The sequence below is a fragment of the Pungitius pungitius genome, chromosome 10 (genome assembly GCF_949316345.1).
Source record: "Pungitius pungitius chromosome 10, fPunPun2.1, whole genome shotgun sequence".
Classification (NCBI taxonomy): Eukaryota; Metazoa; Chordata; class Actinopteri; order Perciformes; family Gasterosteidae; genus Pungitius; species Pungitius pungitius.
Genome location: NC_084909.1, coordinates 8,843,511 through 8,864,131, shown reverse-complemented (window position 1 = coordinate 8,864,131; position 20,621 = coordinate 8,843,511). Strand labels below are relative to the sequence as shown.

The 20,621-nt window shown below is 43.6% G+C and overlaps 1 protein-coding gene across 3 annotated transcripts; it reads left to right on the top strand.

The window, feature by feature from the left end:
• Positions 1-249: 249 nt before the first annotated feature.
• On the top strand, positions 250-20,115 carry vwc2l (von Willebrand factor C domain containing 2 like). 3 transcript variants are annotated; one of them, XM_037488914.2, is made up of 6 exons: positions 250-990; positions 1,227-1,272; positions 1,966-2,484; positions 7,029-7,127; positions 12,380-12,509; positions 16,837-20,115. In XM_037488914.2, the coding sequence occupies exons 3-6, from the start codon at positions 2,083-2,085 to the stop codon at positions 16,986-16,988; spliced, it is 783 nt and encodes a 260-aa protein (XP_037344811.1). In that variant the 5' UTR covers positions 250-990; positions 1,227-1,272; positions 1,966-2,082; the 3' UTR covers positions 16,989-20,115. The 3 variants fall into 3 exon arrangements, with proteins under 3 accessions (XP_037344811.1, XP_062421115.1, XP_037344812.1); XM_062565131.1 differs by lacking the exon at positions 1,227-1,272; XM_037488915.2 differs by lacking the exon at positions 7,029-7,127 and having other exon boundaries at positions 254-990.
• The last annotated feature ends 506 nt before the right edge of the window (positions 20,116-20,621 follow it).

Here is a 20,621-nt window from a genome sequence, read left to right as displayed (position 1 = left end):
GAGGTTGAGAAGATGTGTATGGTTCATCGTGGCAATAACGGGAAAAAAACTATAAAGTGCAGTCTTTTGGATCTCACTCATCTTTGCTTGTACTGCCTGGCTGCCCCTATTCCGGCTACCACAATAAAGTTGATGTTGCAACCTACATGGTATTTTTCTGTTGTTATAAGAGCTGACTAGTCAGCCTTTTTTTCTGTCTCATTTTTTTGCTGTCTCACGGTAGAAAAAAAATCTGTTGTACTGTGCTGCAGATAATGAGTGACTCAGGGGAACATGCTGCAGGTCATGTGTGTGAAGGCACCTGGCACACACACATATATAATATATACACGCACACACGTATGCACAGTCGCATACTAACACAGAACCGGGTGTACGCGTGCACGGGCACTAAAGGGCACTGCGCGTATTTGACTCCCTGCAGCCGCTCCGCCGCACACCTCCTTGTCCACTGACCGTTCCTTTCGTCGTTTGACTTCATTTTTCTTCTTAGCCTTTATTAACTCTTGCGGGGGCTCTTTTTCTCGGAAGGAGGGGGTGCACCCGGAGTGGTCCTCGGTGGTTGGATGTGAGCCGTGTCCGCGGGTGACGGAGGTGGACGCGGCGCTCTGCTCTGTGCAGGGATCGGGAGGCGGTCGCTCTCCAAGGTGCTGAAAGTCGGAGCGCTCCCTCCCGACGATGAACCAGACCTCTGCCGAGAGACACATATCAAACAATGACTGGCTTCAATGTCGTTTGGTTTAATTTTTCGTACTCGAACTTCTACCCCTTTGGATTTGGGATTTTTCACGCAGCCGCTGGATGTATGCAACAAGACCACGACCGCTGCAGCTTTCTAACGTTCACCTGCGTCGGTGGGAAATACTGAATTGACTCCGGATTCTCAGAGAACGCAACGGAGGTTTTTTTTTTTTTCGGGCCGTTTTTTTCACGGTGTGTCTCTCCCTCCGTACCGCATGCCACTGGACGCGTACAGTTTGTCTCAAACAGGTGAGTCCGATGGGGAATAATCATGAAGCAGACCTACTTTTACGCGGATATCGTTTTCTTTCCACTGGAAAGAGGGAACCACGGCTGCTGTTTAATTGCTTTTAAACCCATCATCACGACCGTGAGGGAGGATTATAGTGTCTTGAGGAGTCCGGGGGAATTTACCCTGTGGATAAAGTGAAGTTTCCGATAGGGTAGGCGACTATCTTTAATCTGCTGTAACCCTCTGTGTGCAGGGCTCTCTGTCTTCACACTCAGTGGATATCAAGCTATTGCAACGCGGTGAGTTTGCCCTGTGTCGTATGATATACATCTCTGTTGTCAATGGCATTTCGATTGATCCGTCGAGACATGCAGTATTTTTAGAGCAAGCGATTCCAAACAGAGGACAAACATGTTTTTTTATCTTAATTTGGTTTTTTCTCTGTGCTTGTCTCCTTCCGACGGTTTGATGCATTTTGTTAAATCTGCGCATTCGTGATTTGGGACACTTGCATGTTACATGGCTGATTAAGTGAGGGCAGATTAGTGGTAGTCCTGAGTCAGAATAGTCATTTGGTTAATAATGGCTTCAAAGAAAATAGACTAATATAGCAACCTGTTGTCTCTGGCCGCTCTCCTTGAGTCTCCAGTTCTATAGAGAGAGCTGATAGGTTGCTGTTATATTAAATATGGAGAAAAGGACTGTGAGTCCACTCCACCCAATTCAAATAAGATGTTGGTTCCTTTTCTTCAATGTTTGATTATTGCTGAGCTTTTATATGAAGAATATTGATAGCGAGAGAGAGATATGGAAGGAGAAGGAGGGAAGGAGAAACCTAAATTATCCCTATTGTGACAAAAATGTACTCTTGCTTCTAAGGCACAAATGAAACGGATATCTCAAATGTGACGTTGGCTCGTATATGAGAATGTGTAAAACAATATCAGTGGAATCATCTCTCATTCTATCATCTCTCATTTCTTCCACTGCAGCCCATTTCCTCAAGTGATGATGATGAAGATAAAAATAATGAAGCGCAGTACGGATCTGGAGAGGATACCAGGAGCCTAGGGATGACATCAACACAATTTTGTTGAGTGTGGATTTCGATGTCGCGGCGAAGGATGGGCCCTCTCCTCTGGGCCGCCTTCATCCTCCTGCTGGCCCTGAGCAACGTGTCTCCGGCCTCTGTCGGTAACCCCGAGGATTACACCGCGGACGAGGCGGAGCGGACCGCCAGTGACAACATCGTCTTTGATGACTACCGGGGGAAAGGATGCGTGGATGACAGTGGCTTCGTCTACAAACTCGGGGAGCGCTTCTACCCGGGTCACTCGAACTGTCCGTGCGTGTGCACGGAGGACGGGCCTGTGTGCGACCAGCCCGAGTGCCCCAAGCTGCACCCCAAGTGCACCAAAGTGGAGCACAACGGCTGCTGCCCCGAGTGCAAGGAGGTGAAAAACTTTTGCGAGTACCGGGGAAAAACGTACAAAATACTGCAAGAATTCAAGGTAAGATCAGGTTTCTATGATCCAATCCTGAAACCGTGAAACAGCTGGTTCACAGCTGCCAAATTAGAAAAAACAGAGCAAAATTGCAGCACTTATGAGTTGGTTCCAGGCTGCCAGGTTGATTCATTCATTCAGTCATCGCCTAGATGCCACGAAAGAAAATCTTTCTTGCATAGCCGCTTGTTGACACATGTCATAAACAGTTACGGGAACACCCATTGCCCTTTCAAACCGCTGCGTTAATTAATTCAAACAAAACACAAAATTCTGGTGTCCATCTATGTGTCATGGAGAGGAGAGAATATTAAGACATCCACACACATGCTGGCGGTCTTGCGGATTGTTGACAGCAATGGACCTCAATAGTGTTCATAGTTACAATGTGGTTGAATTCAGCACTACAGCGGCATTGACCTGTGGTGTTGTGTTGTTAGGTTTGGGTTTGTGAGGCTAAGTGTGAGTACACCGTTTGGGGGACAGTATAAGTATGATGAAAAAGTGTTTATTGACCAAGGGCACAAAGATGGCTGACTTCCAGAGTGATGTCATCGCTCCCTCCCTGCACCATCAACGGAACATTTACCCAGCATTACTAAACTGACAGATGCTACCAGAGTATTAGGGGCTTTGGTTTTTGGACACTCGGCCATTGCTAGTTTACTAGACCAGTGTCTCATGGGTTGTTATCGAGCATGGCAGGTTATAAACAACACTATTGGCATGACAAAAACTGTCTGTGTTAAAATTGTTGCTGCCCGGGTAAAAACTCATTCATTTTCCTCACAAATAATTGGAATGTGATGTGAAGCGATGCTTTGCAAACTGTTGTTTTGCTCAATTCTTCAGCAACATATTCCGTCATGTCTCCATTGTAGTTGTGTCTTCCAAATCCACTGTTGTTGAAGTCTTTCCCATCCAAATGCTTGACATTCCATGACCTTCAACTAGTGATCCCAACATTTGAGACAGGTAAACTGGTAGAATGGTGGCATGGCCAATATCTTTGTAGATTTGGGGAATTTAAACATCCACCAAGTTTGAATAGTTAAAAAAACCCGCTCAGTGACTAAAGGGTCCTCATATTCAAAAGTAGGAAGGATTTCTGTTCATAAATCAATTTTCAACCATCTATTCTGTGCAACCAGCTCCAAGTCAGAACTAGATTAGTTCTTGAAGGTAAGCTTTTCATCCTCTTCAACATGAATTAATATAGACTTTGGAAGATTAGCAGTGTTCAACAGTGTTGGAATCCACTCTAGAGATACCAGAGATTAAACAATATGCAAATCCAAATAAACAATTGAACACACACAATTAATGAGAAAACCTCTCATTCATACATGTATACAACATTGGTCTGTAATTTTAGCTGAATTTTATTCAAGTTGCATATTACAATTTGTAGTAAACCCATATAACTACAATTCTGAGCTCTAACTCTAACTCTCTATGCCTATGCCAAGCACAAATATTGTATGACCTCTCAGATATATAAGACAGAAACAATTTCAGCAATTTAGCAATAAGATTGCTAAAATGCATTGAAAGAATAAAACTATATATTTCCTCTAATTATCAGACTTAACATTCATGGTGTTCTTTTCTAGAAAACATTCATAGACAATATTTCATTACTGGACACTATTTACCAACTGTGTATAAGTAGCATCTCATTGTGTCATGGTGTCATGGAACTAAAACATAAGAAGTATCAATTGCTTCTCATTTATTGATCACTTAGAAGCAGCAGAGCAAGATATAAACTCAACATTTTATCAGCTGGTAAAGTAGTTGTGGGGAATTTGACAGAGCATTAAAATGTCTGTCATCCAGACATTTTTGCTCGGCTTTTAGTCTCCTCCAGCCCCCTGGGAAATATTTGTGCCTTTAGCTGCTAAAGGATGCTAAACTGGTGGCTGAGTTTGCATTCTAGTGTTGCAGTCACTTAATTGAACAACTTCCCCCCCTACCTGATCCAACTAGAGATGAGGATAATAAAAACATTGACAATGAAACAAAACATTCCAAAATGTTGAGCTTAAAACCGAAACTATTAGCTGGAGGTCCATATTTCTAAAATATTCCGTAGAGCTGAAAGGACCCGCAGATTCTGTGATTGTTGTTTTGCCTCAGGCAAACTCTTTCACAGTACACATGGTTGTCTGAGCCATTATTATGAAATAAATATTGCCTAATGCAGCTTTAAAGTTAGTGAAAGATGATCATTATGATTAAATACAAAAGCTAAGGCTACTTCTATATCAGAGAAACATGTGTGCCGCCTGTGTTGGAGTTAAATGCCTGATAACAAACTCACTTGTGCCGAAGGGTTGCATAAAAATAGAACAAAGGTGGACATTTACACCAACAGTTCTTTATTAAGGAACTCATTGCTGTTTACGGCAATGCAAAGCTATTTTGTGATCTGCATTGTTTGTTAAAGTTAACATACTTACAGGTTCAAGGTAAAACTCTGCTGGGAGATGTTGACACACGTCACACGTGTAGATATTGTCCGTCTTGGTTCTGAGTGTTGGGTTCTGAAGGCCGAAGGGGAGACCACCTTCCCTTTGTTCTCATCCAGGCAGGATACGGTGAATAAAAGAGTCGATTAGCTCAGGTTTTAAAAATCAAAAAGTATTTAATCACTAAACAAAGAGTAAGACCTACAATTACAAAGTGAAATACAATGTGAATAGTAATATATTTCGCGAAATAGAGAATTCTCTGACCAAGTCAAAGGTGACTTATCAGAACGGCTGCAGAAAATTTTAACTGTTCCTCTCCGGGTTCGACAATTTGAAAGCTCCCGGGGGGGTTGTCTTTTGGGTGTATTCGAATGTCATTGGCTCCTTCTTCAATGTACCTCCTCCTGGTCCATCCAGGTGTGAACTGCCTCGTGTGAACCTGAAACCCCTCTCTGTCTTATCTTTCCCTCACATTGCAATGCTTTCAATGTTGAAACATGACTATAAATTGTTATTGTCTATAATGCATTCACCTCATTTAACATACAAATGTAATATCTACTATCTAACATCACACAAACTATAATTCTACACTAAACATTGCTACATGTAACATATTTCACCGCTAGGGGTGCCCTTCTACTTAAATTCCTAACATGAGACAAGGCATTCTGGTGGGGACACACTGAGTGGAGCCAAATAAAATGTAGGCAAGCATCGTTATTAGTATTAATTCGGCTCCAGTTAATCTGTACTGATGAGAAACTGTTATAGTTTTAAGGTGTCTTCCTCTAGTACCCTTGGCTGAATGAATTAAATGGGATTTCTTTGCCTGAGGGTCAACTATGCTAACGCTGTAACAATATGTTGATGAAATAATTACTCAATCGTCATAACAATAGATTAGCAACAATTAAATGTGCTGTGGTTCATGGAAAAATCAATTAATTGATTGTGAAGATAATGGTTAGATGTGTCCATGGATATTGTGCATGGGAGCGACATACTGCAGTGGTGCTGGAGTGTTTGCACATCAGACAGCGTCGAGCTCAGTCCTGCATTGGGATGCAAGCCCATAGATTGTGCAAGGGCCACTTTGAGTGCATAATCCTTGCAGTTTGATGGGGAGATCAGGACCATCAATAGTGTAGCTCACCCGCATGCTAACCTTAACTGGAGGGCCCAGAGAGGAAGGACATTCTTTGTACTTGAAGAAGAAAAAAAATCATTCTTTTGTTCCTATTGGCCTACTCAGTTATTATTACATAACAAAATTAGGGAGAGAGCAAATCGGTGAGAATCAGCCTTTTCTATCAAATTCCACATAAGTAACTCTAAAATATGAGTCCACATCCTGTGTGAGGTTGAGGTTTCCTTAATAAGGACGTCCGTTGGAAGGAAATCACAGGCTGTCAGTGTCCTATTTAAAGATGATAACGGGGTAACCTTTGCTGTGGGCCTAGTCTGCATTTTCTTTGCGGAGCCTGTGGTACATTCTGCATATGTATTTATTTATATTAAGTTGTAGATGATGGAAGAAGACAAACGTTGATTTTTTGGGGATTTTGGAATAAATAATTACACATAGCTTGGCCATCATCCAAACACTTGATTTTTTCTATTCATTCTATACATTAAGCTGGGAACTCCATCCTGGAATATGTCGGTCATTAAGTCCCATGCAAGTAGAGCCATTCATTCATCACAAAGTAGCAGACTGCAGTGCGATGTCAGCCTGTCATTTGTTGAATCGAATGCTGGTATAACTCATCCATCAGCCATCTGACTGACGAGTGTATAGTGCGGCCCGATACGTTAACGAGACCCAGAGAAACTCTGATTCCAAAACACAGCAGAACGCCATGACTCCACTATATCTTTACTTAACAAATAGCTGTTTGCTGCTATATTAAAGCTCTGAGTTTAGGACTCGAGCCAATTTTAGTATTTATATTTAGCAGTACGGTATTTAATAGATAGATTAACTACCAGTGGGTGTATTTTGCTACTTCTTTTTGCTATGTCGCACTGTGAGAGCGTCACGCCACTCAAACTTAGTAGGTGTTTCACCTACAGGGTTCCCCATCAGATGAGGAAGGGACCAGTCCGCCCAGCATGGCTGCCGGCGTCCCTCTGGCCCCAGCGCAGCTGCAATCAAGAACCAGGAGATATAGGGTGAGTTCAGATCCCAGATCGTCAGGCTAGGGCTGGGATGTGAACTCAAATGTGAACAATCCCGTGCTTCCCGAGGAAGGGATGCAAAGTGAAAAGGAAGGGGGGGGGGGGGGGTCGGGGGGCGCCAATACTTTCTGTTACAAAGGAGCACAACCATCCGACTATATCAGGAATGATTGCTCACTTAGAGGCAGGTAACATTAATATCAACGCTAAAACGTATAGGCTTTATACTTTGTGTCTACTCACCTTTCCTTAAATCCCCATGAGACTGGTACTAATCTATTCAGTGCAGTGCAGTTAATGCCGACTACAGAGGGGGGGATTAAATATTAAGTCATTTTCATTTTATGATTCGTCGGCTTCACGTGACATTTCATTGTTCTCTCAACACAACCAAAGTCTTTGCAGAAGTCGCTGTATCGTAATTACAGAAATGTACTGTGAAAGCGCATGTGCAGACATTCACAGTAGTGAATTGAACACAAACACACACTCAACAGTAATTAGTGACTGTGCTTTTCAGCAGTTACACCTTTGAGACAAAATAGTCATAAAAGCTGTTGCCCAAAAACGTTTTTTTTTTTTTTCAAATCTAATTTGCCAGAGGTAACAAGGGACATAATTATGAGAAATGGAAGAATGAAAAGAATTGGGATAAAAATAACATTTAAAAAAAAGGTTTTCTCCTCGTTTGAACTTCTCGGCTCCCGGAAACGAATTTCTGAGGGCGTTATTAGCATCCGACTACTCTCATCCACAAGCCCCGCTCTCTCTCCCCCCCCCCTCTCTCTCCCCCCCCTCTCTCTTTCTCTCTATCTCTCTTTCTCTCTCTCTCTCTTGTTTCTCTTGAAACATCAGTTTGACTGGCAACCCATTGCTGTCCCTCCTATGAACCCCACGGGTGAGATTCCTGTGACCCAGATGTCCGACTGATAAAGTATTTTACTTTATCATTTACCCAGCTAACGGTTATTTAACGCTTCACTTTATCCCCCCTCGCCCCGTCTCCATTAGTCTCAAGGCGGGTATAAAAAGCATGCCAGCTGATTCGGTCTGATACACAGCCAATAAGACAGGGACAACAAGAGACTTTTCTTCACCAAAAACATCGGGGCAGCACGTCCTCGTTCAGTGCTGGTGCTCTATTTTCTTTTGTGAGTCTGGGCTAAAGCGTAACTGATCCTCTTCACGGTAGACCAAACACAAAAGGATGCGCTGAAAGCACCGGGCGTAGCTGAAGGAATCGTTTCATTGTATATGGAGTAGTTTTTTCTTTCCAAGCACATTGTTAACAAACTTATCAAATACATTTTTAACATACTTGTTAAAATGTTGTATTTTTAACACTACTGACGATTATGTTATTTTTACTGGTATGCAGCTCAGCAACAGTTGATCTTCAAAATGCCCAAATGTATTCAAAACACATCTACCGGCGGAATTTAACTGCATTCAAGCATTTACATGAATACAAATTAGACTAATGGGCCTACTTTCCATCTGATGCGGTCTACACATTTGCTCCAGCACTTTGCAATGTTGTACATTTTATTTAATTAAATGTATCTCCACTATAGCTCACTTACTTTAATATCAAGATTGTATTTGCAAAACATGAAAATAGGGGATTTTGAAGAAACATTTTCAAATGTGTCATAGCTGTATATTCAGATGATGCATAGAATGTAACAAATGTATTCAAATCAAGCCCATTTCCGCCACAAAAAAGGAGGAATTGGCCACACTGGTTCCACAAAGAGAGAACTCTCTTCAGGACTTTTCAATCGTTACTAATCATGAGAACTACTGAATTAACACCGGGACTGTATTTTATCTCCCAATAAGTTTGATTTATCTCGGAAGATAATTTAGACTCCGCTAAAAGCGGACCACTTTCCGTCAGACGTCCCTCCCTGTTGGTTATGAGGTGTGGACTGAGTGGGTGCAAGTGTCCGTAGAACGTTTCCAGTTCGGTAAAGTTGGCAAGATTCAGACTTCCCTGTTCAACAGCTCATCAGCGAGACGTTGTTAAACCACGAACGACACGTCTCTGACTGCAGTGACGTCCACAACCAGCTGCAAGGATATCTTAAGTTATAATTTGTTTTTTTTTATCTCATAATTTCGACATTTTAACCCTTCTTTTTTGTGTGGCGGAAATGGGCTTCCCTAGTGCTACCATCCAGTAAATCTAAGAAAAATAAAATAAATGGTTTGACATACTGATTATTTCAGGCAAAAATGGCCAAAAAAATACTCTTGTGATTTATTTCATTATTTCTGTTTCAAGTCTTAAATGAATATGGTAAATGTGAACCATGAGCATTGAATTTAAGCATGTTTAATTATTATTTCTAGATCACATTCATTTAAAAAAAAAAAATGATTGCACTGCCACAAACCATATAAATCATTCCTCATGTTGAGTTTAAATCACTTCATCTTGTTTAAATCACTTCATCCCTACAATTCCCCAACCGGCACTTTTTCAGATAATGCATTCTCTTAGAAAAACAAGCAAAAAATGTTGCAGCTTGGTGATGCATCCCTAACGTGTATTTTTAGGATGGATATATGATTCTCGCCGTCTTCTTCTCTATCTCCTAAAGAAAGTAATATCCCTTATGGGGGTAAAGGAAAACTGTATCTGTGCCAGATGCAGACTGCAGTCAAAGTGTGTCTGATTGTTTCTATTGTTACGTTTGGAGAAATTTGTTTAGAGAAATGTGTTTGCACGCACATCAAACTGGTTTAAGCTGGACTCTTACCGTCCACTGTACTAATTATCTAGACTAGAGTGAATTCATGATACTGCTGTGCTTCTACCAAACATCAGATACTGTAAACTAACATGTCATCAACCATCCACTGCTCAGTAAAGGCTCTGTTCAGGAGAGCAACGTTGTGTCTATTTTAGCACCAAGAGAAGTCATAACTATTGCATGTGTTGGTGTTTGTGTTCATCCTTTCCATGCTGCTTCTGAAATGGAGGTCAAGTTTCCATGGACACTAGTATCGTGGTTTTAAGTTGTATCCTTGCAACGATCATACATTGAATTCACAAGGTACACGAGGAACAACATCTTCTGTCTGAATGTCTGCATGAGTTTGACTCCTCTGTGTACAATCCACTCTCACTTCCTGTGCACACTGGGCTCTTTCAACATTTTAAGATCTCCTTTGTGTTGGTGGCTTCAAGGACTCTGCTGCATTCTGGTTTTAGTTTCCAACATCCGATCAGCGATAATGAGTGACAAGAGCTACAACACTGTTTATCTTCTACATTTCAGACTTTGTCGTCAGTTGCTCACTTGCTCTTCAGAGATTGTTTCAAAAACATGGTTTGGATGTGTGCAGAGTGGTCCATAGACAGACATGTTTTTGTGTTTTTCATATGGGCTGAAAATAAGTGGCCTATATTGGTTCAGTGCGGAGGCCTTGCACAATACGAATGTGAGTCTCCTCCTTGTGGAAAGACTTTAGGGCAATTTCAGAATGCATCCCATGTCTGTGTTCCATTGTAGTGTGCATGTAAACACCACAGTGGGACTGAACCTTCATTTAAACACTTGTAAACACAGAGGATGAAGCTCATTAGTGCAAACCACTGTTGCTTTAAATCCCCGATGAGACAACCTACCTGACACAATCTTGACTTACTCAAGGTAAGATGTAATTTTATGCGTTACCCGAGGTGAAGGTTTCACAAACCTCACTAAACCCAGGACGCTTACGGACAACAGAGCCAAGTGAGCTTCATACAATCTCCGGCGCCTGAGGCAAAGCGGAACATTGCGATCGGAGGAATACACAGAAACATGAACCCAAAATGCAGCCATGACATCTTGAAGAGAGACGTGTCGGACACAGCGTGAGCTCCACTGCCGACGTGCTGACCCCGAGTCCCGGGTTGGCAAAATGCGGCCCATCTTCCATTTGTATGAGACAACATCTGGCTGTGTGATTGGTATATTTCTGACGGTGGAGAAGCTTACTGTATGTTTAACTTTGCTGAAGAGAAATATTTTTGGTTTATTTACAGGAGCGCACTGCTCCGTGTGTGTGGGCACGATGTGAGAAGAATTTCTGATACGGGAGTTGAATGATAGAAGTTCGGGTGTCATCTTTGTGTGCCTTTCTTAAAAGCTTTCATTATTTCCTCGCAGCTCCGCAAGAAAGAGGAAAGGCATGTCGAACATCGAGGAGTGGGAGCTCTAAAATATACAACAGGCACAATGAATCTGTGAATAATTTAAATCGGAGAGACACAGAACAATGTTTTTTACATCAATGTTTTTACAACAATTTTTCTGCACTCTTTCCTTATTTAAACATAATGAAGATACCTTCTAATCCCACTGGACAGGTGTCCGACATATCCATATGTTTAGGGTTTTTATTTATACTCTACCCCATTACTCCATCTTGTAAGCATCACTTATTATGTAACTACCACGGCCCTTTCATTTCTTCACATGATTACACAAGACTGGACAGTGGTACCACTCATTCCAAGTTGGTGGAAACATGGCCGTTTCAAGCTTTTGGGAACTAATGCAATTTGGGATAGGTGATGGCATAACGACGAAAAACATGAATTCCATTGCGCAACATCCAACATGTTAGTTCATTAGTTCATTTTGACTTTTGGCCATTCGTTTGATTTCAGTTGCTGCTTTCACAGATTTACCCAAACATGAGCTGCGGGTCATCGTGAAACATACGTACCCTCAGAGCTTACTGGTAGAGCAGAGACGCCCTCTGAAGACTCTCTAAAGCAGTAATACTAACATTAACGTTTGACCTTTCCAGATTTGGAGACCGTTTGCATTTTTCCACCCGCACGCAATCGCATTCCGCCTCATTTAGCAGTGAGCAGACACAGAGTGAAGCGAGCTGCATAGCGCTGATTCACATGTTGCAGAGGTGGGGAGATGAGCCCGTGAACCGTGTCCCCGAGGCGGGCCGCAGCGGTCCAGTCGGTTATTTCTGGTGACTTTACCCAAAGTCAGCTACAGGCTCTGTTTGTTAAGCTACACGGGGCCTAATGAAACTGGCTTTGTGAATAATGTATTAACTTGTCTCGTCCTTAATGAAGACGGTACGAGATGCATATAAAGGGATTTTATTTATTTTTTCAAATTGGGAAGCACCAGCACACGAGCAGACCGTTAATTCTGCCAACTGAGAAAGGTTCAAACTTAACTGAATCGTCTAACCCAGATCTCTCCTCCCTCCTCCCCCCACAGCCGTCCCCCTGTGAATGGTGCCGCTGCGAACCAAATAACGAGGTGCACTGTGTGGTGTCGGACTGCGCCGTCCCAGAGTGCGTCAACCCCGTCTACGAGCCGGAGCAATGCTGCCCCATCTGTAAAAACGGTAAACAACCCCCCCCCCCACCCACACACACACACACACACACACCCACCATCTCGTCCTCACATATTCATTCAATCCAAAGTTTCTCTGTGGTATCACCATTTGATGGCTGTGCCCTTAGAGGTTGAGGATGTAATAGATGTTTTATGAATTCAAATTATTGCCGTGGGCCCCGAAGGACTCTAATGAGCAGTACTAGTTTTAATTATAAATGACACACCAAGCAGAGTAAACATTAGCCCATTGATTAAAGGTGCGGTAGGAGGGACTAATGGGCCCTCAGAGAGCTTTTATTCTATCTCCCAGTACCCCGACGCCCTTGTCACACACAGCCAATCCCTAAATTAGAATTATAGGATTCCAATGGTTCACCGGCTACTTGCAAGGCAAGGTGGAAGATTTCCCTTCGCCAGCATCAATCCTGAGGGACGTATGGTGCTTTATGAATAAAAGTACAGCTAATGTTCAACTGCAATGGGCTCCGAGCCGGAGCGCCCGACACCAGACGGCACCTGTGGTTGATATTAAATGCTGTGACAATACAATTTTGTATTCTCTATCTCGTCATTTGGCTGAAATGTAAAGATTCTGATTGTTTGGGAGCTGAAAGACCCGGCAGATAAAGTATCCCTGAACTCTAATGCAAAAAACCTGACGAAAAATTAAAGATGCCCTCTCATGACTACCGTATGTTTTGTTTCCTTCAATCACTTCCTTTTGTTGAGTGCCACGCCAAAATGGAGAATTTATTCATGAGTTGTTGAAATATGCTCAAATAAACGGCCTGCGATATGTTTTGTTTGCCATTTTTCTTTCAAGCAGCGGTTGACCTATAAATGTGATAATAGGAACTTTGTTTGAGGCGGATGCTAAAGGGCTATTTCACAACAACGACCCGCATCTGCTTTTTACCCTCACGCTCATTTCTTCTTCATATCCCTTGCTCCCCTTTTTCTTTTTTTATTTCAAACACACACACACACACACACACACAAACAGCCCCACTAACAAGGCGGCAGTAGCTGCTGGGAGAGAGCTAACGCAGGCTGACAGGGCACAGTGACACACTTGGCATTTCAGGGTAGGCCTGCCGTTTCCCGGCTCCCTAAGGGTTGGCGGTCAGGCTCCGGCAGCCAGTTAAATCTCTCTGGGAGCTGACGGCTGTGCGGAGAGGACAATGAAGAACGCTCTTTAGCTCTCATTGGGTTTTTTTTCTTTCTTTTCTTTTTTTTGGCCAGGGGACAAGGGGGGGGGGGCTGTGAAAGGAAGACATCAACTCATGCGCTCCGGCCGGACACGCAGTCGGCGGAGGACAGTCATACATTCGTTGTCTTCACCTGCTGCAAGTCTCCATGAGCAATGAGACTGAACCCTCTGGAAATGTCAAGGTGTCTTCTAACAAGGGAACAATTATTTGACTAAGCACATGAACAGCAATGGTTTGGTGAGGCGAATGTGGCGCCTGCTTAACCCCGGACCAATCCCAATTAGGTAAAACCCTCAAATGAAAGTTTCCAGCAGTACTAGTGCGAAAGGTGTCTGAGGCCTAGTTTGAAAAAAAAGGCCAAGTCCGAAAGACAGACAGCTCGCCCCCTTTGTGTCCTCCCTCAAAAGCAACTCCCCATTATGAAAGAAAACCACAAACATGGCCATTGTTGCCCCCCCCCCCCCCCCCCCCCCCCCCCAAGCCGACGGGCCGGCCGCTAATGGAAGATGAGTGTGCAATAAAGATAAAGATTTAGGATCTTTTTGTCGCAGCCCTTGATTTATTCATTGCTATTCAGACGGAATAACATTTTTAACAATTTTTTTTTTAAAGGATTTTAGAGGAGATTACCAACCCTGCTTTTAACAAGGCCTCGTAGCCATGCTGGCAGCGTAGCAGAGCTTTGGGCTTCGAGGGTCCTGGGCCTCTGCAGCGCAGGTAGGACGCCATTAAAACTGTTCCAGTTGCAGGCAAAAGACGTTTTGTCCTCGTTTTGAATTCATTTTACAACCTTGATGTCCGAATGACTTTTAGGTTTGTGAAAGGCTTTTTTTTTGGTCAGAACTTCACAATAGGGCAAATATCTCTGCGATCCACGTTCATCATGGTCAGACTGATTCAGTCCTTGAATCACGGGTCATATACTGTAAATATACCAGGAGATGCATGACATCGAACGAATCTCAAATGACCAGCATTTTCTCCCTTCGAACGCATCAACGCCATCGTGGATTTTCAACAGTAGCAGCGCCGAAGTTCGGGTGGGTTTGTGTATTAAACGCATCTGGCAGAGGAGTTTGTGCGGAAGCGTTTCTCACCTCCAGGAACGCGCTGAAATCATTTGAGCCAAATGGACTGTAATGAGCGCTTAGATGCGTCGGCGCCTTAAGATGAGGGGGAAGTATGATGTACTGGGACAGCTCTGACACGGGCCAAACGTTTCCGGACTTCTCTGAATTTTTATTGGCCATGAATCGATTAGGGGCTCAGGTGGGTGACAGTGTGCCCTTCGAATGGTAACAGGTAGCTGAAGCTGTGTCCTTGTGGCCCCCCCAAGTCTCTCTGGTAATAAACAATCACACTTGGCAGCCACAACCAGTCACCCCCCCGCCCCCCCTTCCCCTCCCCTCGTCAACCTCTGCAGAGTTTGTCCTGCAACCTGTGCCAGCCGTCCGGAGGCAGATCAATGAAAGTTAAGACTTGGCAAACGTTTTCAGTGTCTCCTCTAAGCTCAGCTCAAAGGGCTTTTATCGGGTGCAAAAGGAGCACCGGACGCATCTATAGAAACAGAAAGATTGATATTTCTACAGCACTACATTTGTTTGACAGCTTTAGTAAGTGTTGGGTTTGCATGATGGTCATGTAGTGACCAGCATGAAGAGTTCCTTAAACAGCAATCTTATTTAAGATGCATGATTCTCACTGTTGAACGGTGCTACCAACACAGGATGAATCTATGGCATATGGTGCATTGCTGTTGATTACTTTACAACATTGTAAGTGGCAAAATTTGCATAAGTCAACATACACATAAGAAAAGCAGTCAAATAATCTTAAAACATCCCTAAGTACTTGGATGTTTGGATAGCTTGAGGAAATGATACTGACATTTACAAAGTTTTGAATATTTTTAGTATTTTTTTACGTGGTATGGATTATTTTACTTAATTAAAAACTGGGTAAAAGATGAATATCCAAAAAGTCTGACTCAATATTTAATAAAAATCCAACGCTGTGCACCATTAAACCACGACAGCGTGACGCGAGGCTCCTCGGGTCGACTCACAGCTCCATCGCTCACGTTGACTTTGGCGAATCCACTGTGACACCAAGACGTCCGCGGAAACAAGGTGTAAAACCCCGCCGTGTCTTGGGGAGTTATGACACACACAAGCTTTTTATGACTCCTCGCCCAGTCTTGGAGCTAGCAAGTTTTACGGCGCTGAGTACCGGGAGCAAAGTCACCGTCACACCACTTGAGCTGCTGATTGCTTCATCGAGATGATTACCTTTTGGAAGAATTCCTGGCACTTCCTGGCCACGCTCTCTCTCTCTCTCTCTCTCTCTCTCAAGAGGTAGACGGAGATTTACATCACGTCAAATGGCGACGAGGCCGGGAGAGGGAAACAAATCAGATTGAATTATTCCATGTGGTGTTTACCAATAACGAATAGATTGGATCACCAGAGGTAGCAGCCATTTAGTTTTATTTCCACGCAGTACGGATCCAGATCCACACAACCCTGAGATGATCAAGAACATACGAGGCGTTTCACTGGTACGCAATAAAACTGGTTTTAGAACAGCAAATCAACAAAAAGGGATCTGTGACAGTAAATCCTGCAGGGTTTCCTGGATGAACCAATGCCAAAATGAATGTTAGTGTGTGTGTGTGTGTGTGTGTGTGAAGAGAAATGATGTAAAGGCATCACTAAAGAGTTCTGCGGCCTTTTCGTACCGACTCGAGTGATCAACAGCATCCTCCCCACTGCCTCGCTCTCTGTCCTGCAGCCTCTGCGTTCTGCCGAGCCAGCGGCTGGCAGCTCCTCAGCTCGCGGCGCCGCATTAGGATGCAGGGCGCTCCGCGTCGGGGGGAGAACGGGAGACCAACAAAAGCGCTTTAGTGTTGCGAAAACAAGCCCATTGGTGCATGCCCGTGACTCGCCCAGCTCCCCCCGCGGCTCTCTGCCTCACTTCACCACCCCTTCCCCCGAAAAAGCTGGAGAAAGCCCCAAGGAGAGGCACATGCATTTTTTTTTGTTTTGGTGTTGTTGTTTTTCTGTTGTTGTTCTCACTCCTTCTTTCTCCCCCCCCCCCCCCCCCCCCCCTCCCACGCGGCAGGTCCAAACTGCTTCGCCGGAACAACGATCATCCCGGCCGGAATTGAAGTGAAGGTGGACGACTGCACCATCTGTCGCTGCCACAATGGAGACTGGTGGAAGCCGGCGCAGTGTCTGCGGCGGGAGTGCCTCAACGGCCAGACGTTGTCATAGAAGAGACCTCCGGGGGGGGGGGGGGGGGAGAAGCTCAGGCACGGCCCTGCCGCCTGCGCCATTTTGTACGATTGACGGGGGCAGGAGCACAAATCCCTGAGGGACCTGAGGGACCTGAGGCCGCGTAGCGTCGAGGGGCCACTGGGAAGGAGGCGGAGCTTTTCACAAGGCCGCGGGTTTAATTGTCCTATGTATTTTTCAAAAGCTGACTTGCTGCTCTCACACACACACACACACACACACAAAAAAAAGTTTCTACGCTCCTTGAACACTTTCCTAACCATCGGCGATGTCGGATTGCTCATGCTGGTTTATGTACGTATGTCATCTGCTTGTTGTACTGTGTCAATCACATTCACGCAGGTGTTGTAAATGTTCCAAGCAGCAGGAAAAACAAACTGTAAGCACACTTATGGGCGCCCTTTTTTTTTTTTGTCACAAGATTGACTTTTAACACTTCACTATTGAGCTTGTTTACAAGATGCACATCACACACATACATGTTTGTCTCTTCATACGTATTCTGATTGCTGCGGCAGGAAATCACCTCTAACCATCAGATGATGCAACCCGAGCACAGGCTTTGGAATTTGGAACTCTAGAATTTGAAAAAAAAAAAAAAAGATGTACCTTTTTTTTGCGATACTGCATCCAAACCACGGCTTTGGGCAGCCTCCTCCGGGCTTGATTGTCGTTATCGTTTTCACTCAGAGGTCCATATCCTCCAAAATATCCGCGTTGAACTAACTGCTTGAACTTGTCATCAAAAGCAATTAGCGAGCCGAGCTTTAATTGATCCCAATCACGGAGGATGAAGCGTCCGGGCCGGGGGTTTGGTGTCCTTTTGGTGTCCTTATTCTGTTGAGCAGCATTCACGTGCACGGTGTCCACGTGAGCATGCACAAGCACGTCGCTCATCCACGATCGCGTAGCCACAGTATGAAGAGCTGCGCCTGGAGAAGCAATTACATCCAAGGAGTTCTACGTTACAAAGCTGCTGCATTATCCCACTGCTATAGATTGTGCAATAGATTTTCAGCCCGTCCCCTCTCCGATACGTTAGAAAGGCTCTTCCTATGTTGTGTATCTGTATTTTGCCGGGGAAACAACATAAAGACAAGCTAATATATTGCGTTGCCATTTCCCATGACCAGAGTGGTCCTCAAGTGGTCCAGTCAAAAGGAAAAAGCAGCCACCCAGGGCACAAAACCAGCCATTTTTTTTTTTAGATGATAAATACCAGGCTTGAATTCAGAGGTGAATTCCAGTATGCTCATGCCATTCATCACTAGAATTTTTTCCATTTCCAGAAAATCCATTCCCGTTAACCTTTTAGACCCTATTCCTGGGTGGTGATGGATGGGCTGCTTAATAGCGGCTTCCAGCAGTCTGTAATGAGACAGAAATGAACATAGGATAAAGACCAATGAATAAGGAGGTATATTACCTTAAAATGCACTAAAATTAAATTTTTGCAAAGTCTGCTGCGTATGACTCTAAAGCGGCAGAAAGCAGTTGATGGATGAATCACAGAATTAAAAAAGTTCAAACCTTGGTGCAACAACGGAGGCCGGGTCATTCTCCTCATTGACCTACGGTGATTTAGTGTCTCTCAATGGGAAAAGACAGTCCTCATCCATCTAGCTTGAGACCTGCAGACTCAAAACTAAATTGACACCAACGGTTTATCAATCACAGCCTCGGTGCTCCAGATTTTTTAGGATTAATAAAAAATAATAATGTAAAAGCACCTTTTATTATTTCTGATGCCAAATAATGAATCATTCTGTACGTGTATCTGAAAATACGATGTAATTAGTGGGAAGCAAAGACTGACGTGAGCGTGCTAGGGCTCAGAGGCCTTTCCCTCACCACCGAGGCCTTATTGCTTCTGTTCCAGATAAGATTCACAAAGCATGGCCTTTGGGTTTTTTTTTTTTTATAGTGTGAAGAGCCCAGGCTGCTTTAAGTGCTATTCTCTTCACACTGTGCAACAGTACAGCGTAATGTAGTACCCACAAATAGTTGTTTTCCTCCTGTAGACGGCTGGGTGCATTTGGAGTAAATGGGGAAAGGGCAGAGGAAAATCCAGCTAGGAGAGAACAGCATTCTAGTACACGTTTTTGTTTATGTGATAGAAGTCAATGTAGAGGATGACGCCTGACAGAGGCATCGAGGCATATTGATCCGAATAACAAGGCTACATCGACTCAATTTCCATCCCTGCTTCTAAAGTCTATTGCATTTGTTAAAATAATCTGGGGTGCCACGGCTGCTCATCTTCTTAATTAGTCGGCGACCAGCCGCCGCCCTCAACTACATGTGAGAAGATAGGACTGGAGGGGTTTAACTTGTCGTCACCATAAGACAAGAGACCCCGCACAGCTGGCCTTCCATTGGAGCTCAGTCGTGATCCGGGCTGCTGGTGAGCAGAACATTAAAGAGAGCTGTGAAGTCAAATAAGCAAACCATATATTCACAGCGCAGGTGCAGGATTACAGACGGTACCAGTGGACGCATCGCTCTGAATCTGCGCTGTAAGTAGGTCGAGACCTTGAACAGTTAATCGGAATTACCAATAAGGACCTAAACACCGTTCATTTGCAGATTTCAGAGAGCGGCGGCACAGTCCGTCTTTGATCCTCTTCTGTCCTCACGTCTGAAACGACCCCCGTCCTTCCTCAAACCATTCAAACCGCAGGCTTGTACATGAGCTTTTTATAAAGTTACACCATCTGCTCTCCATGAGACACCGGCTTACTGTAGCTGGAAACTATATATTTTTTTTGTCCTGTTTTTTTTTTTTTTTCCCAGCAACAAAACTGTTACATAAAGTGTGCCTGACAAACCAAGACAGAATACGAAGAAAGAAACACTGTTATTATACAATCAGCTGTATGCGTTTGTGTCTGTTTATGAGGGACATTTATACACACATTAAGGAATTAAGGTTTAAATGAAGATTGTATAACGATTGTATACGACCACATGCTCGCACAGGTTCACTCTACACTACGAGAAACAAGGTGAAACGTTTTTAAAGTTAAAAATCATTGGTGTTCCCCATGTCGTTCATATGTAAATATTTTCAAAGGTTCAATGTGTATTCTGAAATCTGAGGTCGAGTAAAAAAAAAAAAAAAAAAAATTAAGTACAAAATGTGTATTATTGATTGAGAAAAAACATATTTTGTTAAAACTGATTTAAAGTGTTATTTAAATTTGAGTGTGGTTTTTTTTTTTTTTTTTATACGTAGATCTTTTCTTCTCTGGATCAGGCGACAAGAAAAAAAAAAAAAAAAAAAAAAAAAAGTCCTTTTCTGCTTCTGTAAAGCTCAGCGAGTTCAAGGGCACGAAGCACAGGTCCATTCCAGCCTTGTCACTCCGGGCTGCTATCTCTTCCGCACCACTAATTGCCTTCTCCCACCACCCGCCGTGGACCAGAAAGGGGAGGCAATTTTATGCAGCACATAGCAATCAATAGCAATTAGGTGCATCCCAGACTAATCCCTTTGAAAATGGCATATTGGGAGATGGCCAGTAGGAGGACTCTTAGAAGCACACAAAGCTTAAGGCCAGTGTTGGCAGTGGGGAACGTACACACACACACACACACACACACACACACACACAC